This window comes from Aspergillus sclerotioniger (assembly GCF_003184525.1).
Source record: "Aspergillus sclerotioniger CBS 115572 chromosome Unknown BO94scaffold_9, whole genome shotgun sequence".
NCBI classification, from domain to species: domain Eukaryota; kingdom Fungi; phylum Ascomycota; class Eurotiomycetes; order Eurotiales; family Aspergillaceae; genus Aspergillus; species Aspergillus sclerotioniger.
In genome coordinates this window covers 1,077,599-1,103,785 of record NW_020290999.1, presented here as the reverse complement: position 1 = coordinate 1,103,785, position 26,187 = coordinate 1,077,599, and the positions used below count along the sequence as shown (strand labels likewise).

At 48.9% G+C, this 26,187-nt stretch overlaps 11 protein-coding genes and 1 non-coding gene across 12 annotated transcripts; 7 read left to right on the top strand and 5 right to left on the bottom strand.

Annotated features, from left to right (window-relative positions):
• Positions 1-1,029, bottom strand: BO94DRAFT_398124 (FAD/NAD(P)-binding domain-containing protein; the record flags this gene model as incomplete). Its single annotated transcript, XM_025607380.1, has 1 exon — positions 1-1,029. A coding segment is annotated over exon 1 (986 nt), but the record flags the coding sequence as incomplete, so codon positions are not given.
• A 1,277-nt stretch (positions 1,030-2,306) lies between these two features.
• On the bottom strand, positions 2,307-3,660 carry BO94DRAFT_545012 (cytochrome P450; the record flags this gene model as incomplete). The annotated part of the gene is made up of 3 exons (XM_025613213.1): positions 2,307-2,588; positions 3,079-3,432; positions 3,592-3,660. 3 exons carry the CDS (start codon positions 3,658-3,660, stop codon positions 2,307-2,309), a joined length of 705 nt encoding a protein of 234 aa, XP_025469380.1.
• A 901-nt stretch (positions 3,661-4,561) lies between these two features.
• Positions 4,562-6,611, top strand: xanB (isocyanide synthase xanB; the record flags this gene model as incomplete). The annotated part of the gene is made up of 8 exons (XM_025613800.1): positions 4,562-4,593; positions 4,702-4,706; positions 4,734-5,078; positions 5,322-5,728; positions 5,786-6,163; positions 6,311-6,376; positions 6,404-6,512; positions 6,541-6,611. The coding sequence occupies 8 exons, from the start codon at positions 4,562-4,564 to the stop codon at positions 6,609-6,611; spliced, it is 1,413 nt and encodes a 470-aa protein (XP_025469379.1).
• A 526-nt stretch (positions 6,612-7,137) lies between these two features.
• BO94DRAFT_555459 (uncharacterized protein) lies at positions 7,138-9,698 on the bottom strand (the record flags this gene model as incomplete). Its single annotated transcript, XM_025613799.1, has 3 exons — positions 7,138-8,808; positions 8,862-9,371; positions 9,396-9,698. 3 exons carry the CDS (start codon positions 9,696-9,698, stop codon positions 7,138-7,140), a joined length of 2,484 nt encoding a protein of 827 aa, XP_025469378.1.
• A 3,768-nt stretch (positions 9,699-13,466) lies between these two features.
• On the top strand, positions 13,467-15,309 carry BO94DRAFT_545009 (Zn(II)2Cys6 transcription factor; the record flags this gene model as incomplete). Its single annotated transcript, XM_025613212.1, has 2 exons — positions 13,467-13,580; positions 13,621-15,309. The coding sequence occupies 2 exons, from the start codon at positions 13,467-13,469 to the stop codon at positions 15,307-15,309; spliced, it is 1,803 nt and encodes a 600-aa protein (XP_025469377.1).
• Positions 15,310-15,653: 344 nt separating this feature from the next.
• BO94DRAFT_555458 (sulfotransferase family protein) lies at positions 15,654-16,600 on the top strand (the record flags this gene model as incomplete). Its single annotated transcript, XM_025613798.1, has 2 exons — positions 15,654-16,328; positions 16,406-16,600. 2 exons carry the CDS (start codon positions 15,654-15,656, stop codon positions 16,598-16,600), a joined length of 870 nt encoding a protein of 289 aa, XP_025469376.1.
• Positions 16,601-16,958: 358 nt separating this feature from the next.
• Positions 16,959-17,044, bottom strand: BO94DRAFT_t123. The gene has a single exon. It is a non-coding gene; the product is annotated as a tRNA-Tyr (tRNA).
• A 365-nt stretch (positions 17,045-17,409) lies between these two features.
• BO94DRAFT_555457 (YybH family protein) lies at positions 17,410-18,546 on the bottom strand (the record flags this gene model as incomplete). Its single annotated transcript, XM_025613797.1, has 2 exons — positions 17,410-17,828; positions 18,534-18,546. 2 exons carry the CDS (start codon positions 18,544-18,546, stop codon positions 17,410-17,412), a joined length of 432 nt encoding a protein of 143 aa, XP_025469375.1.
• A 172-nt stretch (positions 18,547-18,718) lies between these two features.
• Positions 18,719-19,745, top strand: BO94DRAFT_623062 (DUF3425 domain-containing protein; the record flags this gene model as incomplete). Its single annotated transcript, XM_025617123.1, has 2 exons — positions 18,719-18,874; positions 18,924-19,745. Coding segments are annotated over 2 exons (902 nt in total), but the record flags the coding sequence as incomplete, so codon positions are not given.
• Positions 19,746-19,943: 198 nt separating this feature from the next.
• On the top strand, positions 19,944-21,076 carry BO94DRAFT_513965 (putative short chain dehydrogenase/reductase; the record flags this gene model as incomplete). Its single annotated transcript, XM_025609865.1, has 5 exons — positions 19,944-20,034; positions 20,087-20,135; positions 20,190-20,255; positions 20,309-20,740; positions 20,797-21,076. 5 exons carry the CDS (start codon positions 19,944-19,946, stop codon positions 21,074-21,076), a joined length of 918 nt encoding a protein of 305 aa, XP_025469373.1.
• A 918-nt stretch (positions 21,077-21,994) lies between these two features.
• On the top strand, positions 21,995-24,062 carry admA (ADAM family of metalloprotease ADM-A; the record flags this gene model as incomplete). Its single annotated transcript, XM_025607988.1, has 2 exons — positions 21,995-23,004; positions 23,051-24,062. Coding segments are annotated over 2 exons (2,022 nt in total), but the record flags the coding sequence as incomplete, so codon positions are not given.
• An 859-nt stretch (positions 24,063-24,921) lies between these two features.
• BO94DRAFT_533761 (alpha/beta hydrolase) lies at positions 24,922-26,171 on the top strand. The gene has a single exon (XM_025611392.1). It carries the CDS (start codon positions 24,943-24,945, stop codon positions 26,011-26,013), a length of 1,071 nt encoding a protein of 356 aa, XP_025469371.1. The 5' UTR covers positions 24,922-24,942; the 3' UTR covers positions 26,014-26,171.
• Positions 26,172-26,187: the final 16 nt, after the last annotated feature.

Here is a 26,187-nt window from a genome sequence, read left to right as displayed (position 1 = left end):
GCCCCTGTCTTCGCATACGTCAGACTGAAATGGTTCTCGCCTTCGTCGAGGAACCGCCTCCCCTCGACATTAACCATTACCGAGTAGGGGAAACTATACCGACTCATCGAATCGGTATCCGCCGGAGAAAGCACCTTAGGCGCATGCAAGTCATGCGGCGTGGCATGGCATCCACCAAAGTGACCGGCTACCCCGGCCCCCGCCGCAACAGCCTTCTCCATCAACGTCCCCGTGTTGAAGCGGCTCCCTCGCAGGGAGACCAGATCCCATCCCTCGCCTAGATACTGTCGACGTAGGCGAGCTGAGGCTTCGAACCCGCCACAGCCTAGGATGACTTGCTCGGCTAGGAAGCTAACCGTGGCTTGGCGCTGACGGACCCGGACGCCCCGGATGCTATCACCGTCGAGGATCAAATCGGATACAGGACTGGCGTGGAAGATAGCGATATCGGTACGCTCGACCGCGGCCCATAGGGCTTTCATAAGTCCTGTCCCCTCGCCAATAGCCATGATGGTATCCCAGGGCGGGAGATCAACCACACCCTGTGCACGGATGATATTCTCGCGATCAAAGAACTTCCCTAGTGGGAGTTGCCACCGCACACCGAGGGTATCTTTCATCCAAGATACCGTATCCATGGCTTGTTCCAACATGACGGCGATCTGTTCCCGATCTCCCTGGCCTTTACTCGTGCGATGAAGATCTCCCCGGTATGTCTCCGCGGTGTAGGGAGCCATACGACAATACTTCACATCGTCGAGGGAAATGGGATCGAGGAGAGGAGTCACGGAGGTGAGTCCATCATGCGGGATGCGGAAGATTCCTGACGAGAATCGACTGTTTCCGCCGCGTTCAGCCTGGGGAGCGGCTTCGAAGATGGCGACTCGGGCGCCGGATTGATGGGCTGAGAGGGCCGAGACGAGGGCTGCGTTGCCGCCTCCGACAACGATCACGTCGAAGTGGGTGGGTGGGGTGGTGATTGTCATGGTGATGTTCGGGTGGTAATGGAGTAATGGAAGTAAAGTGTGCTTCTAGGGTTCTGGATGTTCAGACGAGTCGAGTACCCCTCTCTATACATAAGCCAAGAGCAGAGTGAGTGGACTGTTCCCCGGGAACAAGCTAGATCCCTTATTCTAGAGGATTCTCTTACTCCGTCGGCCCGGGACTGCATAGCATATTGTCCCCAGACCTTGGCAAACACTGCCGATCCTTGTTTTCAGGATGATCCCGTCGCTGATCCCATCCCCGCACCAGGACTAAGCTGATGCATTTGCATCAGCATGAAATTACTCCGAACCCTGGCACAGAGCGAACACTGCCTTGATGGCGTGTTGAGTGAAAAGAAACTATTCAATAGTTGAGTCTGGGGGGTGGAAACAGGGAAGCAGACCCGTAACCTTATTTAGGTGGGATCTGGGCTATTAATGGGATAAGATATTACAGATACAAGTCAAATCCCGGTTTAGACATCATGCGGGCGGGATTTGGTGTGATGCTTACAACAGGACATGACCTCAATCAGATCAACCACATCTGGGTTCATCCGACACATTCTAGCCCACTACAGCAGTCACATACAATAATCAAATCCCGGTTCTCTTAACCCCGCATCACACCAGCAGGATTTGGTATTTGCAATACAGTAAAAAAGGGGTCCCGATATCTTGCGCGGCTGAGTGGCATTAGCATTGCCCTACTCGGCATCCTAATTTCAAGAAGGTGGTGACTAAACACAATCCACTGGTGATATTGAATCTCTATTATTAGATATGCATGCATTTATGAATTATTAAAACCTATTCACCTTGAAATTGTTCCATTAGCCAATAGGTATCTCTTTTGATCTGGTTAGATAATTCTATCATGAATTCCCGAAGGGGAAAAGAGCAGACACACAACCCTGTTCTAACCATATACATTGCAAGCTGGCATCATCATCTGGATAAAGTACTTCTAGCCGCATCCAATAGCCATACTGATTACGCCTTAGCCTCCACGCCCAAATCCTCCACAATCACCTTCAACCCCATTACAAACGTCAACATCGGCTAAAAGCAAAAACTCTAATTAACACAGCCTTCAGATCAAGGGACCAAAAATCAACTCACCCCACCAATCTGCAACTTGTACGCAGGATCATTCATCCACTTAATCCGCCTCACCAGCTCCGACAAAGTCACCTTGGCCTCTGACAAAGCCAACGCCTGACCGAGGCACTTACGCGCATGCATGCCAAAAGGAATATAATAGCCCTGAATAGTTCGTCAACAGACATTGCCCTGAATATCTTTATTAGTCAGACCCCATCACTCAGGGTTGAAATCACCCGCATCAGCCCCCCAGAGGTCTGGGTTGGTATGCACGCCGTAGGCATTCCACCCGATGTTAGTTCCAGGCTGGATGGGAAACTTGCCACCAAGATAGGCCGCCCGGGCAGAGGTGTGATTAATCATCTCCACCACAGGGGGATAGAGGCGAAGAACCTCGTAGATTACCGAGGTCAGGTAGGGCAGGTTTTGGACCGCGTCTGGACTTGAACTCAGCCGAGTGGCGTCGAGGACCTCACTGCGGAGACGATCCTGCGCTATCTATTTAACTCAGGTCAGTTCTGGGCGAGAGATTTCCCGTCAAATTAGTCCTAGACAAAGAAAACATACCGGACTCCTTCCCAGTTCCCACATCGCAGACGTGAGCAGGAATTCCGTATTATCATGACCCACCATGAATATCATACGGAGATTCGATCAATACTGAGAAGGTTTGATTACCCCGGTATCCAGAGCCTGCTTCAGACAATAAGACACCAGCGTGGATTATTTCTCAGTGGCCGACCCCGCAGTCGTTGCCACAATACCATCCAAGAAGCGATCAAATTCATTGATCTTCTGAAATGCCCGTATGCGCGAGGGCAGCAGCTTTGCCACTTGTTCTAGAACAGGGAAATACAAGAACCATCGGTTGAACAGGGCAGGAATAATCTCGCCCATCAATTCCAGATATGGCACTCGGGCTCGTTAATAGCCTGTATAAGATGCTTTAGTCATCACTCCTACATGAGCAGAGATAATGTGTGCCTACCTGCAAATCATATCCAAAGAGACATAAGGACATCACATCCTGGGTCAGCCTAGCCAGCCAAGGCATGACGAGGATCCCCTTGTTATGCCCAGACTCCTTCTGGGCTTGAATGAGCCGATCCGCCAGTCGATTCGCTTTCTGTTGAATAGGCCCGAGATCGAACTGCTGCACGATGCCTGGCTTCATGATGGAGGTGTACGTTGCCCAGTTGGCATGGCCGGAGTTGATGATGTTGTCGCCCGAAAAAGTGCCGAGGACGCCTCCAGGAGCGCGGATGTTAATCCCTAGTTTTGGATATACCTCATCATTGCGGAAGAGATCGGTCAGAAAATCAGGGTGTGTCACGAGGATATACTAATAACCGGTAAACCAGATTGTAACTGCGTCATGCTTTTTCAAAGGCTGTCAGATCCATCGATTGTAGACCTCTGGATGGCCTAGGTTCCATCAGATGGAGAGTAGACACATGTAGAGAGGGATTTGAGGGATGCCTTGTAGGATCAAACTAGGTACATGGAAGTACCACCACAGTAGGGTCGCTCCTGCCAGCCCCAGACAGCCAAATGAGGGCAGCAGTTCCATGGCAATACAGTATAACCGGTGCTATAGAATGAAAGTCCACACAAGAGATCAAGACCAACCGTTGTCACACGAGACTCGAAATGGATAGCACACTTTCAAATCCGGGTGGCTAGTGGTGTATGCCTTCTCGGAGTTGGAGTTGCAATTTGTATTCCAGCCCAGCTCTAGAGGAGTCATTTATGGTACACTGTAGTGGAGACTTGACTAACATGTTCTTATCAAAGCCAGCCATAGAGGCAGCAGCATTGAAAAAAGCAATGGAGGACAGTGTCCAGAAAACAGCTACATCAGACTTCCGTGTGATATCTAGCCTTTACAAACCGGATTTGAATATTTCAGAATCTAAGTTCTGATGATGATACTCCGGGCTCCATGCATTGCGAAAACCGGGCACAACTTGATGAGAGTCAGACTAGATCCCGATGCATCAATACCACTGGACGATCGTGGATAATTGATAACCTGAGACTCAGTATACGCACACCAGTCGAGGATGTTATGATGGCTCTCAATTCTCAGCTGCAGTCAGACCACTTATTCTTCGGGATTCCAGAGGTCCAAGATATCAGTGCTATTAATGCTGGACGTAATTGGCCCCAGGGACGGGGTTTGATCTCAGCTCAAAGCCTACGGAAAAGACATCATACTCTGTCAGATCAACCAATGATGCGATAATTTGGCTGGGACATGTCCTTTTAGCCGAGCAATTAGGTGTTATACTCCATGATGGCAATACAGGCCTCAATAAACACAGTAAGTAGTCAGTCTGCTATAAGAATTTTCATAGAATCCGAGATTACTGAGTTGTTCTACATCCTGTTCAGCGAAACGAACATTTATTCAATGCTATCTTGATATATACAGACAGATATATTCTTATATCTAATTCAAATTTTTTAACATGCTTGCAAATGCTATCTCCTTCAATCACTTGTCGGCTCTGTCTAACTATCAGACAGGTCAAGATGGGCCTATTAACAATACTTCTATCTCTGGTATCATCGACCTAGTAAACAATGACGCTCCAGATATGTAACACAGACCGGGTCAACATAAATCCTAATTCAGTCCAGGAACAGATGATGCCATACTTCCTTTCCATGCAACAGCTCTCAACATCATGCACATCCTTAAAAGCTACAGTGTCAACTGTAAAGACGTGGGCACCGTGGCCGAAGACATGCGGACGTTCTTGCCCAGAATCATGTCGTACATTGAAAAGCAAGAGCCAATCCGCATGGTTCTGCCTGCATTCCCATTCAAGTCACCCAATTATCAAGACAAAACCCTCGGTGTTCTTCCAGACCTAGCAGAAGAACTAGCCCTGCATCATCTCAATGGCCTGTGCCTGAATATCAGCCGGGTGTATAAGCATGGTGCTGAGGTTCACATCACATCTAATGGATTAGTATACAACAGTATGCAGCCCGAATCAAATAAGCATGGCTCATCCAGCTGACTGATTCCAGACCTCATGAACATATCCGATAAAACTGTCTGAAAGTATGGCAAAACACTCTGAAAGATAGCTGTTAAACAAAAGCTCCAACATATCCGCTTCATCCGACTTGCCAAACTCCTAGACCATCACCCATATTCCACTCAAGACCCTGAATCCGCCAAGGCATTCTATCTCGCTCATACCCCGTGCCTTTAAAGAGAGCTGACCATCCACTTCAGAGATCCCTCCTTCTCCCCAGACGCCGCAATCAAGACTGATATAAATATCTGTCTAACATATCGCGGATACATTAAGTTCCTTACCAAAGATCTGGCCCAAAAGGTGGTATCTAAAAGCAAACGGGCTCAAGCTACCGAAATCGCGCAGACCGCACGAAGTATGATTGTTCAAGGTCAGATGTTCGCCGCGGCCATCCAGGCCCAGCGAGGCAACTACGTTCAGCTCTCCATTCACGAGTCAGCCAAGGGTCGCAAGCTCTCCGTGCCCTTGATTCCACAGAAGCAGGGCATCATTAGTCACACACCCTGGCATTCGTGCGTTGCAGTAGGTGTCAACAGCTTTTACCGGGCTACACATGTCAATCAGGTCCGCGACACCCATGATCTCGTATATAAAGACGGTCGGCCCTACTGTTACAGAGAACGCTCCGAGCTATTCAACTAGGCCGAAAACGGCCTACAAATTCAATTCGAACATCTCTACCCCTGTGGGCTCATCATCCGCCCATTCAGTAATACTAGCCAGTCACCTTCCCTCCGCAGCCTCCCCATGCGCAAGATCCGACAACTATCATGCCACATGTCCCCAGTCATCTGCTGTGGATTTTCCGACACCAACAACAAAGACATATTCGTAGACAAAGCCGCCGAGCTAGGCAAAGTCACTGCCTGGAGCCAGGACATCATCGTCAAAGTCCGAGACTCCAAACGTCAAGACAAGAACAACAACAACATCAAATCCAACGAGGCCATGCCCATGCACTTCGACGGCATGTTTCGACTAGAATATAAAACCGACCCCACGACCGGCGAAACCAATCGCGTTCAAAACATCCCCTAATACCAGTTCTTCACCTGCCGAGCAACCGCCCCCGAAGACGACGGATACACGTTGTTCACCAGCTCCCGTCTATTCTTCCGGCACCTGCCCGCCCCTTGGTCCACTGAACGTCTTTAGAAGGTGATATAGGGCATGGATAATGACGGGTTCTGGGATACCAAGATATACAATCTCCCACTGGTGATTCCTTACCCGGTATCCGGACTGCCTTGTCTGTGCTAGCATCAGCCCTGGACAGTCAACGAGACTAAGTTCAGCACTTGCAATGTGACCATTCATAATGATAATGCTAGTCTGATTCCCCAGATTGATGATCTGACATATAATTATCGTGTGTAAGCGGTTTGCTTGGCAGGTAGGTGATGTGCTTATTAATGATAATATCTCGATACTTCATACCCGGACGGTATATACTAGTGATTGTGATTGAGAGCTTTGGAGGATTCATTGTGATTGAGCGTTTTTCTTGTATTGGAGTTTTGTCTTGTTGATTTCTCAACGAAGTTATCTACAGTGCTGTATTCTTCAACATCGATAAGCAGGTGCATCAGAATAATTATTAGGATTATTCCAGGATTACCATATCATCAAACCATTCACTCTACGCTTCTCGAGCCTCGTAAGCCTTGTAAAAAGATCTCATTGACTGTAAAAGAAGTAATGTGGTCTCATTTCCGCTCATAATGTTCATGATTTATATTTTTGATAAGTTGAGTAGTTGGGAACGGATGAAAGAAGCACCGGTATTGAGTTTTCCAGGATCCTTGGTTGGTTCAAGTTATCTCCTGTTACTTATAATAAGATGAACGCAAAGTTACAAGTAAAATCTTGATTAATATAAAGAGCATATTATTAACCTCTAACATAATATTTTCTATCATTACATAGTCCATCATCATCATTCACATAAACAAAGCAGCTATCCCACTCATGTAGACATAAATAGTACAAGGGATCTAAGCAATCGGAATCCCCGTCATAAGTGACACCACACCCTTCAGACCGAGAACATCCTCCAGATTAAGCCAAGAATACACCAGCTTATCCGATTGATCCTGATCATACGCCACATCATCCTGGATAGGTTTCTTGTTCTTACAGAACACGCGCAGCTCTTTACATGCGACATCGCCATTCTTCTTCAAGTATTCACGCATCACGTCGCCAGCGCTCATGACAATCCGACTGACGACCTCGGCTCCGCGGGATGCATGTCCCATATCAACAGCATTTTGGGCGGAGCCTTGCGCGACGTGATGCATGAGAAGGACGATGTTGGATATGAACGAATCATCGGGCATGTAGGCGGATGTGAAGTATTGGACGAATTTGTGGTGTTCTTTGTCGCGGATTAGGCGGAGTAATTCGATGGAGCGTTTGTGCATGCCGAAGTAGTTGTATAGGATGATGGGCTCTTCTTCGAAGAGCTTGGTCTTGAGGAAGGCGAGAAGCTGTAGGGTGTCGATGTTGTGGGTTTTGGTCCATTTCCGGGTAATGGTGAGTTCCGGATTGGCTTTTTGGACCTCCGTGGTGGATGTTTCAAGCTTGGATTTCTGTGAAAGCTCGTCTAGGATGCTGTCGATGTCACCAATTCCGCCATCTTTGGCACCGTTGACATATTGGGCGAAGAATAAGTTGGCGACGGCAGTGGTGGGCGTGAGTAGACGGGGATTCTTGCCGTCGGGTTTGTGGAATCGTTTGCTCCGGGAATCGCGGGCAAAATTGGCAGCGGATGAGATGCCGGTGGCTAACTCGAGCCGGTTCAGTGATTCCTTGGGGTTCTTTGGTCGGGAGCCAATGAAGATGTGAGACTCGCCGTGGATTTTAATGAAAGCATCCATGTCGGGCCATCTCAGGTCTTTGTGGGTGGGACAGTTGATGACGAGGTTGTGCAAGAAGGCCAGCTGTTGGACGTCGTACCATTGAGTGACGAGCTTCTGGCCGACAGATTGCATTCGAATGTTGAGAATGAACAGCATTAAGCCGCAGAGGATAGAGTGCTGCGAGAGAAGTGCATACTTGTCAGGAGGGGAGCCAGTTCTGTTCATTCCAGAGTGGATGCGAAGCTCTTGAAACAAATCCTTTATGATCCATGACTCCACGGTGAAATTGATATGCTGGATCTCCTCGTCACCCTCTTTGGGCCAGAATTTTGGCTGAGGGTATGTTTTCGACAGTTCCTGGCAGTCGTTGATAATCTTCTGAATACGAAGTCCAGACATCCGGAGGTCTCCAAATGCACCCTGGGTACTGCGTCGCATGACATGATGAACGTCGAGGAAGATCTGGGAGGCAAAGGTAAGCCACAAGGTGACCTTTTTGGTCTTGACATACTCGAGAAGGCCTCGAGTGATGGCGTCCTGAGTAGGCATCTGGACACCGAACGTGTCGATCATGCAAAACTCGGGCAAAATCGAAAGAAAGATGATTTTGTCTTCGTTGAACTTCTGACCCACAGACATCCGTTCTCTGTCCGCTTTAGGATCATAAGTGCCGAAGTAACCCTTTTTGAAGACTGGTTGCTCGTTGTCCTGGAGAACATCTGCAAAGGAGTCGAGGAGAGCCATTATCGGGACATAACAATAGTCTGCTATGTCGGCCATATGCTTATTGTATGGCAGGCCAATCTCAAAAGAAGGGTCATAGAGGTGCCGCGGGTAAGAGCAGCGAGATTGTAGACCATCCTCTGAACCTCTTCTCTCTTTCCCGGAAAGGTAGTGCGCCAGTCCGCCTCCACCTCCTTTACAAGATCTTGGGCAAGTTGCAAAGCACTGTCAGTTACGACGGAGGCGTTCATGAGGTCGATCTTCTTATCGCGGTAGTCTGCCCAGGTGACGGAAATAAACCGTCGCATGTTGTTCAAATATTGAAGTAAGCAGAGGGTCTTGAAGAACAAGTGACCCAGGTATGGGTCTGATACCTCATTCTCGTCCCCTTCATCAACCGTCACCTTGACGATCTTCTTCGATTCTACGAGCGTCGGTTGAGTTTGCGCAGTATCCTGGGGCTCCTCCACCGTGAGAACGGCAAATCGGTTTACAAACTTCTCGGCCTCGGTGTCATCATTTTGAGTCTCCAAAGTCGATGGTGTCTTAGCGGCTGGTTGATTGGTCTTCCATTCCAGGGTCTCGCAGATTTGCTCCAGCGCAGTGATGAAATGAGCATGGCGCTTGTTGTTTGCCGAGTCGCCCTAGCCCAAGAACCAGGAAGTGACGGATTTTCTCAATTTGATGGCGCGTTTCGCCATGGTCAGAACTGACTTGGGTACGGCGAGGGCAGAATTGGACACCACCTCGGCCAGCTTCTGCAGATCTTTGGTGGTCGCACTATATTGAAGTGGAGCTGCATCAGCGCCATCATTTTTATCCTTGCGTTTACCCTTTTTAGCGGGAGGAATGGTAGCAGAGAGAGTGGGTTGATAGCCACATTGATTGGCGGTCTCCAGCAGCCAAGTTTCAAATGTGTTGGTGTCTGCTTTGTAGCATTTGTAACTACTCTGCAAGAATTCGGGTAACATTTTGCGATGAACCAAATCGGGGATACAGCTGCGAGGGGGTCAGAAATTAGTGCAAGGGTGTCAGACCGGTGCTGGAAAAACTGCTTGGCAATGTTCAGAGAATTCAATAGATAAGCTCAGTTACCTGATATTTTTAAGTTTAATACTAGATTAGCTCTATATATAATAAGTTTTAATACTAAATAAGCTTTTTATATAGGAAAGCTGATTTAGTATTAAAAAGTGAATATATATTAATTAGTTTTCTAATCCCGGATAAGCTTTTTATATAAGAAAGTTAATTTAATATTAAAAAATGTTGGAGTGGCTACTAAGGCGATTCAACCGTGTAGAATGAGATGGATGATGATCTAGCTAGGGGCCTCGTAGGCCATCTATATGGACTAACTAGCGGTGTAGGGAAGAGGGTCACGTGACCCTACGTTGCCTACCGGCGTGGGAGCTGTTACGGACCCCTGCTAGCTGAGCGAACTAATGAGGCGGACTCATTAGGCAGAAGGCTACGTCCGGATAAGCAAGGACTCTTATCGAGTAGAATCCTGATCTGAGTAACCTACAACCGGGACGGTTATACAACACGTGACCACGACAGACATGTCACCGACATGCTATAACATGTCAGCGCTACGATAGGATATGGCAGCTCTACGACATAACATACCAGCAACATGACATATCATGGCGATGCCATGACGAAGGATAGGATATAAGGACACTCTTTCATGTACTTAGCTAGTTCTGTTCTTCGTGCTCAATAACACTGTCTTTAAGTAACCATACGTTTGGTAAAGCTTAGCGACAACACTCGTCCGCACTTACTTACGGATAGCTGCGCGGCACTATCTGGCCTTACTTCTCTTCTCTTGTTCAGGACCAGTTCTCTTTAGATAGTCATCGACCTGACTTACCTTGATTCAGTTCAAAGGTACGTATCGGAACAGAAGCTAAGCTAACAGGAACAGAGAGAAGCGATCCTAGGGTTTGACAGATATAAACAGTTAATAATCTTATTATTCTGGTGATACTGTTAGCTTATCCATAGTAATCTGTTATCTTAACCAATCTTAATATGCATTGCTTTCTGGCACTAATAGTTACCCATACTAAATCATATATAGTTTCTTACTATCTGATATCCACGTTACAGATTCTATCCAAACTTTATACTAAATAATGATAATACTATAGACTTCTCTGTCTTAATCTTCGTATATAGTTCTTAACTATTTTTAAGGCTGTTACTGTTTTTGCTGGCAGTCTCTTGACTAATAATCTGCTTTACTGCAACTAAAGTATAAGCAGTCCTTTTTATATTATTTAAATTCTTTCTTAGATACTCTGTTTTATTGAGTCTGATGCTGTGCTGTATCCAGCTCCATTAGCTTTAATCTGTAAAGATCTTTGTATTCTAGACTTCTAGGCTGTGCTGATCTTTTATTATTAATTTAATAACTCTGTTAGTTATTTTATCAAGGTATAGACCTGCTGATCTATTAACCTTCTTTTTATTTTGTATTATATTTATATAACTTGTTATTGATCTTAATTATTATTATGATTATCTGTAGCAATATGTTTAATTATTTTTACTAGATAAGTTTTTCTTGGATCTCTATCTTAGATCCTTTTTTAAATTATATGATATAAGTATCTTTATCCCAGTCTAAGTAACTGACAACTTATAAGAATTCGGAAGTATACTTAGATACTGATCTAATCTATTTAAGTTATTATAGCTTTTATTTAATATTATATACTGTATTAATATCTCTAAATATTTGTTCAAGACATTCCTTAAATCTGGTATAACTAGTAAAGATTCACTTAATTTTATTATTTTAGTTATTTACTGACTTTTCCTGGTACTTATGAATATATTGCTTAAACTAATTGAATACTGTTCTGATCAGGTAGATAGATATAAAAAGAATCTTATTAACCTTGTTTCTGAGCTTCTCTCTGTTTATGTTAAGATACAAGTCCAACTGGGTTAAGAAAACCCTGAGCCTCGCTCAGTTGCCGTTAAACAGTTCTGGGAGTCGGACCTTGACAGACTTAACTGTTAACCAATCTTTAAGTAACTGGTTCTGTTGTTCTAAGACAGTGATGCTTTTTTATAACTGATTAACTATATCTATCAATTCTTATGTTATCGGGCCCTGTTGCTGCAGGATATACAATGAGTTTGAAACTGTTGACATAATGGATGGTTATAACTAGTAACACTCGTGCTGACTGGTGCTCAATATGTTAAATCCTAGGATCACTTCCCTGTTTCTGTTAGCTTAGCTTCACTGGTATATATATCTTTAAACTGAATTAAGGATATATCAGACTGATGACTATCTAGGAATGATTGGTTGTAAACAAAGAAAGAGAAGTAAGGCTGAATAATATCACACAGCTATCCATAAGTAAGTGCAGACGAGTATTGTTACTAAGCTTCCAAACTTATGGTTACTTAAAGACAGTGTTATTGAGCACGAAGAACAGAACTAGCTAAGTACATGAAAGAGTGTCCTTATATATCCTATCCTTCATATACTAAGTTATATATCTTCCTATATACTGTATACCATTCCATATACCCGTTCGTATACCATTCCATATACCCGTGGTCACGTGATGCGTAGCTATTCCGGGTGTCGGTTACTCAGATCAGGGATTCTACTCGATAAGAGTTGCTGTCTGTCCAGATGTTGCCTTCTGCCTGACGAGTCTGCCTTACTAGTAGCTTTAACTAGCAGGGGTCCGTAACAGAATTCTCTGACATCCTCGCACTTATTTCTGACCCCCTTGCAACTGGGACCCTAACCAAACCAGAAATAGCTGCGGGCTGATGATACTAGCCTTGGTGTTGAGTGAATGACTGAATAGAAGTGGGTGGAGTCGGAATGGCTACGGAGTGACGCGTCGTCGGAATGAAGAGATTCTTTCGCGTCGCCAGATGTGGTCACGTGGAACGCTGTCACGTGGCTTATAGTCACATGGTCTGGTAACTGTTGCTAACCGTGAAAGGAAAGGGCATTGCGAGCCACTCGGAAGCTCACCATCCGCCCACTTCTCTTTTGTTCTCTAACAGACTTTGTTCATATCGCCTTGTCTGTACCGTCTGGCTACAAAGACACCATTCTCCCATTCACAGAACTAGGTATCCAGACACAAGTACACTAGACAAGGCTAGAGCTGTCTGTGGCTGAAATGCCCGCAGTCGTATGTATTACTTTTCTTGTACTACTTATATAGAGCGCGCTGATCAGAGCAAGTCCCGCACTTGCAATCTATGATAAAGACAATGTGAGAGCCTCATCGGCATCAAAGAGGCTCCTATTAGTAATACCGCTGATGCACGGGGATTTCTCTCGGTGATTATTCATCATCGGTCCGATAAAATGTCCGAGGCGATCCTCCCCATTATCCAACATTCATTCCAGCCCACCTAGACCGCAGGCGGGATCCACAGAACCATTCCTCTACGGTACTTGACTGATGCATCAGCAACGCAGAATCTTTAAGCCTCAATCTCATTCAACGGTCAACCTTTGGTCACTTGGTGCTGTGATCGGCGACGGCGCCATGCCGGCATGGCCCTAAACCCGGCTTTGATGCGCCGCCCCAAACCATCGGTTAGCGCACCGTACCCTCCTACCATGATTGGCTGAGAGGATCCCTTGTCTCCTGGCCTGATTTCTCCGGGGTCGGGGGAACTTGCACCACACATATTTAAAGTACTGCGATGCGTGCCATCCCTGCCATTTTCCCCTCCCAATGCAGATTCAATATGAAGCCGATGCAAACACAACCCACGACCAAGCGAACTATACTCTCAAAAACGAAGAGAAAGCCAAGTACGAGATCGCGAACAGGTTGTCGTACCTGTCGGTAAGTATTGATCACCATATGGGGGATAGCTGACTGACAGCTCCATAGGGCTCGTCGGATCAAGTGTGACGAATCCCCCGGGGCATGTAACAATTGCACCAGCACCGGGCGGGCATGTGGATACGATGTGCACAGGCCGGTTTCAAAGGTGGGCACCGGTGTTTCCGTCCGGGCCGCCCTCACAACCAATCCCCAGTGGATCATGACTTCGGATGAGCGACGGTGTCTATCATTCTTCCACCATCAATCTCTACCACACCTGGTGGGCTTTTTTGACTCGCCACTCTGGCAGAAACTCATCCTCCGGCTGTCGTCCACCGAGCCAGCGGTATACCATGCGCTCGTCGCTCTCGGTGCCGTCAGCCAAGCCAATGACATCCGAGGCCGTCTTCCCCGGCCTGGACAGAAGAAGGATCTGCGGAATATCTGGTATCGCTTTGCCCTTGAACAGTCCGGTCGGTCAATTGCACTCATCACCAAGCGACGCATGTCGCAGGATCCCCAACTGCAAGAAGTGATTCTGGTCTGCTGCCTCTTATTCACCGTGACCGAGTTACGTTGTGGGAACTTTGATCGGGCAGCCGTACATCTCCAAGGAGGTATCCGGATACTAGAAACGATGAACATTCAGCGACTGCCATCAGGACTAGAGCTCATGTCGGGTGCAGTAGACGAATGTGTCGTGGAGTCGTTCCTATCCCTCCAGGCCGGGTCGATGTACTACTTTGCAGTTACCCCTTTGCGCTGTGATAGTGACTTTATATACACATATCCATACGAAAACTATCTTGGTTTATTCAGAAGCATCCAACATGCACGCCAGATCTGGAGCCCTCTTGAACATACCGTCTTTGAATTTATCGCGATGTGCATGAGGACCAGCCATGCTGAACTCCAAGCCAATCACACCACTGTTCACCATCAGCAACTGCGGCTTCTTTCTTACATGACGCGATTCCTGCAGCAGTTCGACATGTTCTGCCTCGCCACATACGGCACAACCTCTTTCTCTCTGGAAGAAAGAAATCAAGCCAATAACAAAGAACAACGCGAGGCGGAACTAATCCGGATTATTTGTCTTTCGGGGCTGTTGGGGGTTAAAATTGCGCTGTACAGCCCAGCTCACCCGCCGTCCAATGGTCACGTGCATGAACGTCTGGCCCTGCTCGCAACAGTTGAAAATGCCATGAATAAGTTCGACGCCGACCCTCCAACATTCACCGAAAACAGCATCATCGCTCCAGCCTTGTATATCGCAGCGTGCGGCTCCCCGGACTACTTCATCCATTGTCAAGCGACCGATCTCCTCCGACGTTGGGGATCGCTGGAAGGGTTCCTCAGCGCGACCGTGAATGCCGATCTTCTAGACGAAGTCATCAAGGAACTCCTAGTGCAGATGTATCAAACGGCTGCTCCATTACCTCCAGGTGTGGCTTTTGGAATGGGCCCTGCCGGCCGAGTTACTGCTCGATTGACATATCGAGCGGGCGGGGGATGGCGGGAACGGTTCGTGGCTCTTGAAAAGAACGAGGATTTAGTTAGTGATATTTTGGCGCTGGGGGGAGTCGAGGATTGGCCGGCTGTTCAAGCTTCTCAACTATTGAACCTTAATACGGGGGAACAGACCACATTTGACACCTCGAATCCGACTAAAATTAGACATATGCTGGGCTTACCGTTCTATGTCCATCTTCCTATTCGAGAAAAGAATCCTATACATTCTGATTGATGGTAGCAGGAATAGGTCAATACAGATTTCACATCGATCAATGCCTCGGTTGAAGGTCGTTTTCCAAACAAGTCAATCCGCCTGTATAGCGCATCCCTTAAGCCACCAAATAAGTACACCCCTGCATTCCGGAAATCACAACACAAATTCCCAACATCCCACACCAAAACCAACACCAAAATCCTCAGACAAAAAAAGTTCAAATCGATACGTCAATGGGACGCCTAACATCCCCACATTCCACATCCGGCATGACAGGCCAACTCATAAACAACCCCTTCCTCATCCCTCCCATCCATCCATCAACCTCTCAGCAGGAGACATCTAGCACTCACTCACCAAAAATGCCGTCAAACCTCCTAGCCACCCTCTACAGCTACCCCCGCCCCCCACCCCGCCGCCGCACCAAACCCCTCCAAATCCTCTGCGTCGGACTCCCCCGCTCCGGCACCGAAAGCCTCAGCCTAGCCCTCACCCACCTAGGCTACACGACCTACCACGGATGGGACATAGTCTTCGACGACCCACCCTACACAGAACAATGGGCGCGTCTCGCAGAACGAAAATACTCCAACCCCCATCCCCACCATAACAAACCCACCCAAATAACCACCACCGAATTCGACGCCCTCCTGGGCCACTGCGACGCCGTAATCAATACCGCGGCCGCGTTATTCAACCCTGAGATAATAACCGCGTACCCTGACGCCAAAATAATCCTCAATACAAGAAAGGATGTAGACGCATGGCACCGCAGCGCGCTCAAAACCCTAGCCGAAGAAGGCGCAGACCAATGGTCCCTATGGTTCCTGAGACTTTGGACAGCAGATATGTATTGGTTATGGAGGTTATATTGTACATTTGGATATCCGGGGTTATTTCGGGGTAGGACGACGAGGGAGGGGTTAGAGAGGAATGGGAAGAGGGTGTATATGGAACATGGGGAGATGGTTAGGGGGATGGTTAAGGAGGAGGGGAGGTTGTTGGAGTGGAATGTTGAGGATGGGTGGGGGGGTTGTGTGAAGTAAGTCAGTTCATACTTATTCTCTTTGGAAGTGTGTGGTTTGTGTGTGAAGGGCTGGCTAATTGTGGATAGTTTCTGGGGAAGGAGGTTCCGGATGTGCCGTTTCCGAAGGCGAATGATCCGGCTGCGTTTCGGCAGCATATGCAGGATTTGGTGCGGCCAAGGGTGATGAGAAGTTTGAGGAATTTTGCGTTGTGTGTTGCTTCGGTGGGGGCTGTGGGGTTGCGGTTGTTTGGGGGTGAGTGGGAGGAGAGGGAATGGGAATGAGGTTTTGGGGGTGGTTTGGGGTGGGTGAGGTCGATATAGTAAAGTCAGGTGCGAGAGATGGCCAGGTTGATCTTGTCCAGATAGATGCGATAACTTGGACTCAAGGTAATTGGAGAAATATCAATATCTTGAGTGGAACAAATGGTTTCGTATGATACTAGGCCATTAGCAACAGGAATTCCTCAAGGGCATGATATCAGGCATGAAGGCACAAACAGCGGACAAGGAACGGATTCCGCACCAATCGGAGCGACGCGTGGATTGAATGGATGAGATTAGATTAGATCGGTGGATCCGCTCCCTTTAGCGGGAGGAAAAACAAAGTGGGTTGGGCACCAACAGCGAGAAGAAAAAATAATCCCCCGACCCGGAATCGAACCGGGGACTTTCTGATTACAATTGATATTACAGTCAGACGCCATGAACCAGCTAGACCATCAGGGGTTATGGAGACTTTGCTTGACTTTTGCGTATATATTCCAGGAGAAATAATAGAGAAGATTAATGAAGACGACCGGGGTGTTTCTCTATACATTCCACGAACGCTCCGTTCTGACAAAATAAGAATGGTCATGTCCTGAGATGAGAGGTCTTAAAAGCAACCGTACGAATATATGAAAACTAGAAACATCCACTATACTACTATGGCATGGATATCGTTATATATTTTTTGGGTAAGTCAGACAATGCTGGACCAAAACAGTGCCCAAATATTGACAGTCTGGAAAGAAGTCCACACCTCTGCATATAATCCCTTGTCTCTAAACAGCAAAAACACAAATACGACCTAAGCAAATTCCCAACCATGATCAGCTCCTCCGAACCCCATTCTGCACCAAAGGCTTCATAGTCGAAAAAGCATATCTCGCAATCAACCACTTCCCCCCTTCCTTCTTCAGAATAAAAAGTTCCTGATTCGCATGTGGTTCCGACTCCTGCGTAGCGAGAATTGTTTTCGTGCCCTCTGCCGTCGTCCTGGCGAACGCCCACTCCGGCGACATGACCACAATTTCCTCAATCTGGAAAGCAATCACGAGCTGGATTGTGGCGAAAATCCGCGTATAGGATTCACGGAGAGCCTCGGTGCCTGCACTGGCTGAGAAATGCGGCGGCATGATGACTCCGTCGGGGGTGTAGAGTGCCATTGCTTCCTCCACGTTTCGGGTTTTGAGGGCGGCGCCGTAAGCGTGTAGAACGGCGGTGATTTCTTCGGTGTCGGTGGATGGCACTGGATTTAGGGTTAGTTTATATTGGAGATCATGGCTGTGGTGGGGGAATTTACTGGTGGAGGTGATGATTTTTGGTGCTCACAGAGGATATTGAGGATGTAATTTTCGCAGCACAGAATTGAAGTTGCAACTACTACGATTGAAGCATTGGTTGCTGTTTTATATTATCTGCTTGTCGTAAATGGGAGTACCCCACTCACTGAGGTGGGGGTGTCACCTACAACAGTGGCAATGGAATAGAACATGCAGCCAACACATACGAGCTGCCCACCTTCCTCCAGAATCTTTTACATACTAATAGTGATACTAGTTTGATCGCAAGTTGAGGTAATGACAAAGCGAAGGAGATTTTAGATGTCCAGCAAGGATATATATACTTTCCATAAGATTGACATCGTTTGTGTGCACTTCTGTCCATTTATTGACATATTTGCAAGTCCAGTTATAGCTCTTTAAGTCATGTAGCATGCATACAGTGAGTGAAGCCCCTATAGAATCAAATCATTTGTTGTGGTGAGGCTCGCTGCGTGACCGATAAGCCCCCACCTTATCAAGAGTGGGGTGGACAGCCACACCGCTAGCAGTCAAGCCACTGAACCCGCCACTATTTCTGCCTCAGGCCAAATTAGGGCTGAGAATGATCATCGGCGGAGATATCGGAATCAACGCAGATGACGGTCGATCCATGGATCCGACTTACAAACCAAGGTACGCCATCTAGCCCCAAATTCAAGGACGCCACCTGTCTGAGGCGCAGACTCAATTCCAATCCACCCATGGCAGGGGTCCAGTGGAACCCCTAGCGCGTAATCAGGCTTGGCCGTAAGCAACTTGCATTAATAGCAACGGTCGTTCCTCCACAGCCTTCTGAACTCTACCATCAACGCCATGATGACCTCCCCAGCGAATCATCTACCCGCCCACGTTCCCCTGACGCACATGCCCCAGCAAGGGAACCTCTGGTCTGCCGAAGATGATTGGACAGGGGTAACTGATCGACACCGACGAAGACAGCTGCAGAACCGGTTGAACCAACGAACTTACCGTATGATTTGTGCATCCAGCCATCAGCATGTGCTAATCTGACACGACAGGCATGAAACGCAAGGCTGCCGCCAACACAAGACTGGCGATAGAGCCCTCAACAGCCACAACACCATCCATGTCAACCGATGTAGTCCAGCGAGCTGCCTATCCACTCTCCCACGCCGCAGACACAGAAGACAACGACCTGGACTGTCGCCTTACTCCCCCTGGAGCCGCGCAATACCGGCGCCAATTCGAGGCGATCGCCCATCAAAGCTTCCTGCTGGGCTCGCCCCAGCTCGAGCACCTGATTACCCTCCGCCGACTGAACGTCCACCGCGCCATCAACGAGAATATCCGCGCCATCGGCATGACCCCGGAGTGGACAAAGCCAGACGAAGCGATCTCCATCTTTAACCTTCCGCTCCCATTGCCGGGGAACTACGACGAGGAGCGGATCCCGGCGAGCTTACGTCCCACGGTCATCCAACGGCTGGTGCCGCATCATCCGTGGCTGGACTTCTTTCCGTTTCCCCGGATGCGGGATCTGATGATACTGGCTGGAGACAGTCTGGATGAGGATGACTTGTGTCGTGATCTTATGGCGTTTTGGGATACTCATAACACAGGGGCAACGCTGCTGGTCTGGGGAGAGTCATGGGATCCACAGAATTGGGAGGCTACAGAGGAGTTTGTGCGCAAGTGGCACTGGTTACTTGCAGGGTCACCGGAGTTGTTGGCGTCGACGAATTTTTGGCGGGCCAAGAGGGGCGATCGACCGTTGAGTTGGCGATCGTTATTGAGATTTGATTAGTGCATATTGGATTTGTTAATGGCTGTACTGAAAGGCGCTAATGTAGCCTGTAAGAAGAAGAGATTAAATTGAGTTTGATTGGCGATTGGTAGAGCGCTAATGTAAGTTGCTTATTCCAATCCAGGGAAGGACCAGACCCACTCATCAGGATCATAGAAGACCGTGCTCATGTTTTATAATGCACTGTCCATCTGCACCTTTCCTGCTCAGACCAATTCATCTGCTCAGAACTCAAGAATCAACTCGAATACCTGCCAACCTACCCAGCACCATCATGCCTCCCTACACCCACACTGGCCCTGTGGCATGCGATCAAGACTTCGACTCCAGCTCCCTGAAGGGAAAGACCGCCGTCGTGACTGGAGGTACTGCTACCAATACACCCTCCCATAGCCTGTATATCTAATATCTACCCAGGAGCCAATGGCCTCGGTGAAGCCTACGTTCGAGCTCTCGTAGCAGCCGGGTACAATCCCACATCCAACCTGCATACCACTCTCCCAGCTAACCCAACATACAGACTAAACGTCTGCATCGGCGACCTCGACACCAACAAAGGCCAAAAACTAGAAGCCGAACTCCCAGGGTACACCCTCGCCTTCCCCAACCACTACATCCAACTAACCACCCCGGCCAAAGCACAAAGTTCATCCCCTGCAACGCCACCACATGGGACGACCAAGTCCGCCTCTTCCAAGCCGCCGTATCCCTCTCCCCGACCGGCCGGATATCCTACGTCGTCGCCAACGCAGGCATTCACCGACCCGACGAAGTATTCCAGTACGAGCAAGAGCCCAAGAAACCAGACCTGAGTATCATCGACACGAACATCCACGGCCCGTTATACACGGCCAAACTAGCAGCACACTATTTCATCCGTCAGAACGGCCAAACACCTACCCCTGAGCAGGAAGATACCTGTCTAGTGCTCATCGGCTCTGGGGCTGCTTTCCTGGACTGTCCTCGCGGGCCGCAGTACAGTGCTAGTAAATGGGCGATGCGCGGGATCATGCATTCGTTGCGTCGGACGACGCATTATTATGGGAGTAGGGTTAATGTTATTTCGCCGTGGTATGCACGCATTCCTCTTTGATAGTTCTGAGGGGTATATGTTAACTAAGGGATAGGTACGTCAAAACGAATATCCTAAGCGAAGAGGCCTTCAACCATGTTACTAGTGTTGGAGTGCAGTTTGCTGAGGCAGAGGATGCGGGACAATGTCTGTTGAGGATTCTCAGTGATACTACCATCAATGGACACTCGCTGTTTGTTGCGGCGCGGAAGTGGGCGAAGAAAGGATATATGGATTTGGATTTGGATGATTATCCGGGGGATGAACTTGTTGGGGAGATTCAGGAGGAGCAGATGTGGTCTGCGCCGGTGTCGGAGGGGTTGTTTGTTGAGTAGATATAGTGATGTATCGAATGAGTTTAATGGGATTATAGTTTCGATACAGAAAGGAAGGTAACGGCATGTCCGAGTTCCATGACCTTCCATAGCCATGAACGTTTCATCACCTTGGCTAGCCCACTCCGCAGCAACTCTTCGTACATGTTCAGGGTTCACCAGGCAGCAGTCCTTCCTCGCTCATGAATGGTAAAATGCACCAAGTCAAGCCACAATACCACAGCAGGGTAAACAAAGTGGATCCGCTTGGCGTAAGCAAGTTGCATTAGCTTCGGCACTAACAAAGCCTAAACTATGGGGCGGGATGACCGGTCTCGGCTATCAACCAGACACGTCCTAATGCCGAAATGTCCGGGTTATGGGCTGTAGCTATCCAATCGTGACAACACGATAAGTTTAGTCAAAGTATCTTCTTATCAGACAGCTTTGAATGGATGGTCTGGCCAGCTTATGTCCTGTCGGTCCACATACAAACCGTAATCAATCGTAGCGAGCGTCAAAGAATAGAGAACACTACGTCATTCGAGGCTATGCAAGACATTGATTGGTGTATTTTAGTGCTGGGCATAGACTCATACAAGTGCCGGTTCCTTCTCGGTATCTAGATTGGACCGGTATACGGTCCACATCTGGGCTTCGAGAAGAAGGTTATGCTGATGCCTGAATAGCTTGGCTTGGGGTCGTGGCAGTGAAGTGTGCGGATGTTAAGTCCTGAGTTGTGTAGAGTAGGTGCATACATATATCGGTATCATGTCTTCAGTTGTGGGGGTTGGATTTGATCCCAGTAAGTGTATTCAACCGTGATGAAGATTCGTTTCCATATTTTATCGGTTGTATGCGTTGTGTCTCTTCTAGCTTACAATGCTATCGGTAAGTCATCCCCAGGCTTATAACTGTGTTTATGCTAATGGGTAAGCCCACTCCATACATACCCCGACAGTGCACCGGACGTCCCGTCTTGAAGATGTCGTTATTCACACACCATTGCAGGGAATTACAAATGCAGACAGGTTTAATCTGACATTCCGGATACAAGGCCAGGGGGGGGTGCTGCTACAGTTGGAGCAGAACAGCGACATCCTGCCACAAGATGCTCATATCCAGTATCTTGATCGGAATGGAGCTGTACAACGAGCGCATCCACTTGACGATGATCGAACCAGGGTTCTCAAGGGCGATGTTTGGGTGCATTCCAACCAGACACATCACAAGGCTGGCCGGGCAAGGGTATATATGGTTCAAGATGGGGGTCATCCCTTGTTCAAAGGATCACTTAGCCTCTTCCAACAGCAGTTTCATGTCAAGTTGGTCTCGCCTACCGGTAGGAATACTACTGCCTCAGGGCAAGAAAAAGAGATGATGCTGTTCGAGGAAACGAGCGAGCAAGATCCACTACATGGGGATACATCCCTCATAGCAGACAGTCGAGCTATTTTATCTCCTCGCCAGTTCTCATCAGGATACGACTTCACTAACAGCATCGGCAGCACAGCCGGATGTCCCACCTCCAGGAGAGTCGCATTGATCGGCCTCGCAGCAGATTGCTCCTTCCGAGCAGCGTTCAACTCCGCCGAGGAGACACGACGGGAGCTGATATCCATGGTCAACGCGGCCTCGGAAGTATTCGAACGGCGATTTAATGTCTCCCTTGGGATCCGTAATCTCACCATCAGCGATGAAACCTGCCCTGAGACCGGCTCCGACGCCACCCCGTGGAACGTGGGCTGTGCATCCGGGGATCTGGACTGGCGTCTACAGCAGTTCAGCACCTGGAGAGGTGCACAAGATGCCACAAATGCCTACTGGACCTTGATGACCAACTGCCCGACTGGAAACGTGGTGGGTGTGTCCCTTGTCGGAGAACTCTGCAATCCAAACAGAGGTGCCAATGTCGTAGTGCGAACCTCGAATCAATGGCAGGTTTTTGCGTGAGTCCTTCATTCCAGCCACGAAATCCCATCTGACCCCTCGCAGCCACGAATCCGGACACATATTCGGGGCGATCCATGATTGCGAATCAACTACCTGCTCATCCTCACCAGAACAATGCTGTCCCCTTTCCCGATCAACCTGCGATGCAAACGGCCAGTACATCATGAACCCATCCTCCACCCTCCAGCAAACCGATTTCTCTCCCTGCAGTATCGGCAATATCTGCTCCCTGATGGAATCCCAACGGGTTCGAACCGATTGCCTCGTCAGCCCGAATGCAGCACCCACAACAATCACGGCCGGCGAGTGCGGGAACGGTATCGTTGAGGCAGGCGAGGACTGCGACTGCGGTGACAACTGCGACGACAATGCGTGCTGCAACGGCGAGACCTGCCAATTCGCCACGGGAGCTGTCTGTGACGACGCAGCCGGACCATGTTGCACCGGGTGCCAGTTCGCCAATGCCAGCACTATCTGCCGGCCTGGTACCGGACCCTGTGATATCCAGGAGACCTGCACGGGGCGGAACAGCGACTGTCCAGCGGATCGACATGTCTCGGATGGGCAATCTTGTGGTAACTCGTCCAGCTTGTTCTGCGCCAGTGGCGAATGCACAAGCCGGGACCTCCAGTGCCGGGATACATTCAACGGACTTGGCACGGCGGTGTCTTCGTGTGATGATGCGTCGTGTCAGCTGTACTGTTCGGTTGAGTACGGATCGGGATCATATTGCAGGGACACGGGTCGGGATGTCTTGGACGGTATGCCGTGTCGGGGCGGGGTATGCCAGGGAGGACGTTGTCAGAATAGCCAGGATAGTGGTTCGGGTGGATCGTCGTGGTTCGATCGGCATCGTTCTCTGGTTATTGGAATAGTGGCTGGAGTAGGGGGTGGCTTACTCCTTGGCGTGGTGATTGTTATCCTCTGTGCTTGTTGTCGTCGTCGGGAACGTGTGACGAAGGAGAGTTTGGCGAGGGTGCCGAACACATCAGCGGTTTCAAGCCCTCCTATGAATCAGACGGTGTACCATGGACCGGATCGAGGGGCAGGCTAATGAATAGTGGTCTGTTACACGAAAGGTGTTAAGGCTTCGGATCTTATTCCGTCTACGTAGACCAGACCTAGAGACCTAGTTATTCACGCTGTCATGTTTATAGTTTTAAGTGTATGGATATTTTGTGGATGTTCCTGCGAGGGAATAGACCTCTTTACCAACTATTTATAAATGCTTGTAATCGAGTACAAGAATCCAGCTTCTAGGTAATAGCTAATCATCCGTATACTGATTCTCAATATATCTGTGCCCGTGATACATTTGTTCTACATCTCAGCCTGCCAATTTCAATCACCATGGTTCATTTGCCTCTGCGCGGAGCGATATTAAATGGAATTGTTCCAGAATTCAAAGCCAAGATAATGAAAAAGAAAGTTGTAGCCTAGGACGGAAGTCTGCCCCAGTAGGATTCGAATAATTCGACTATGACTTGGCAAATACCTCAAAATTGCAATTGCCACCGGGATAATCCTCGGTCGAGCCTCGGACCCAATTATGGTTCTGCACGGCGGGCGCTAATGCCCGTTGCTTACGCCAAGCCGGGCCAATCCCACAGCCAAGCATTTTGTGGTGATAACTTGGATCATATCGCATCACGGTGGAGGTCATACGCAATGAGACCAGGTACGCCCGGTCCCACAGGTAAGCAAGTTGCATCGGGCTGAGCTCAATACCTGCACTGATTGCTACAATGCCGCAGCATTCATGCCGAGGCCTCTATGGTTCCACAACGCTGCTACCTCCGTGCTGACGCCCCTGACATACGACAATAGCAATACATTACCATCATCGCAACTATAAAACAGCCTCCAACACCCACCCCTCGACACAACCATCAATCTCGTCTTCCACCCTCTCTCTACTACTGTTCTCAACAATCATGAAACTACCAACCACCCTCCTCCTCTCCACAATCCTGCACACCATGTCCACTACCGCCCAGAACCTCTCCTACGGCGCGGACAACTTCTACCGCAGCGACACCGTCACCCTGCAACCCATCACCTTCAAAAACCAATACCAAATGACCATCGCAGGCAACCTCTTCACCCCCAAAAACCTCACCTCCACCTCCGCCCCCTCCCCGGCCATCGTCATCGGCCACCCCATGGGCGCCGTCAAGGAGCAAAGCGCCAACCTCTACGCCACCAAACTCGCCGAACAAGGCTTCATCACCATCTCCCTCGACCTCCCCTTCTGGGGCTCCAGCTCCGGCACTCCCCGCAACGCCGTCTCCCCCGACCTCTACGCCGAAGCCTTCAGCGCCGCAGTCGACTACCTCGGCACCCAATCCCTCGTGAACCGGGACCGTATCGGCGCCATCGGAATCTGCGGCAGCGGGAGCTTTGTGATCAGCGCAGCCAAAATCGACCCTCGAATTAAAGCCATCGCCACGGCAAGCATGTACAACATGGGAGCCGTGAACCGGAACGGCCTGAACTATTCCCAGACGCTATCTGAACGGCAGAGCATCATCGCCGACGCGGCCCAGCATCGCTGGATCGAAATCCAAAACGCCAGTCTCACCGAATACACATCCGGGACTCCGAACCAGCTGACGCCGAATACCTCGGCCGTGGGTCGGGAATTCTACGACTTCTACCGCACGTCCCGCGGTGAATTCACGCCTGCTGGATCAACCCCGGAGTTGACGACTCATCCGACGTTGACGAGTAATTTGAAGTTCATGAACTTTTACCCGTTTAATGATATTGAGTCGATTGCGCCGAGACCGTTGTTGTTTATTTCGGGGGATCGGGCGCATTCGAGGGAGTTTAGTGAGGATGCGTTTAGGAGGGCGGCGGAACCGAAAGAGTTGGTTTGGATTCCTGGGGCGGGACATGTGGATCTTTATGATCGGGTTGAGTTGATTCCGTTTGAGAGGTTGACGAGTTTCTTTCGGGTGAATCTTGGGGGGGTCGAGGGTGGAAATGGGACTGCGGCTGTGTGAGGTGCGGTTGGGATTGAGGATGCTTGAGCAGTGGTGTGTAGTGTTGAGGGATGTGAGGGGGTAGTGATGGGGATGTTTGTTTGGTTCGGGTATCTTGTGTATGAGTGGGTTGGGGTTTTGAATTGATAAGTGTTTGTGTGTGTTTGTGCTTGTGTATGTGGCTGGGGATAGTGT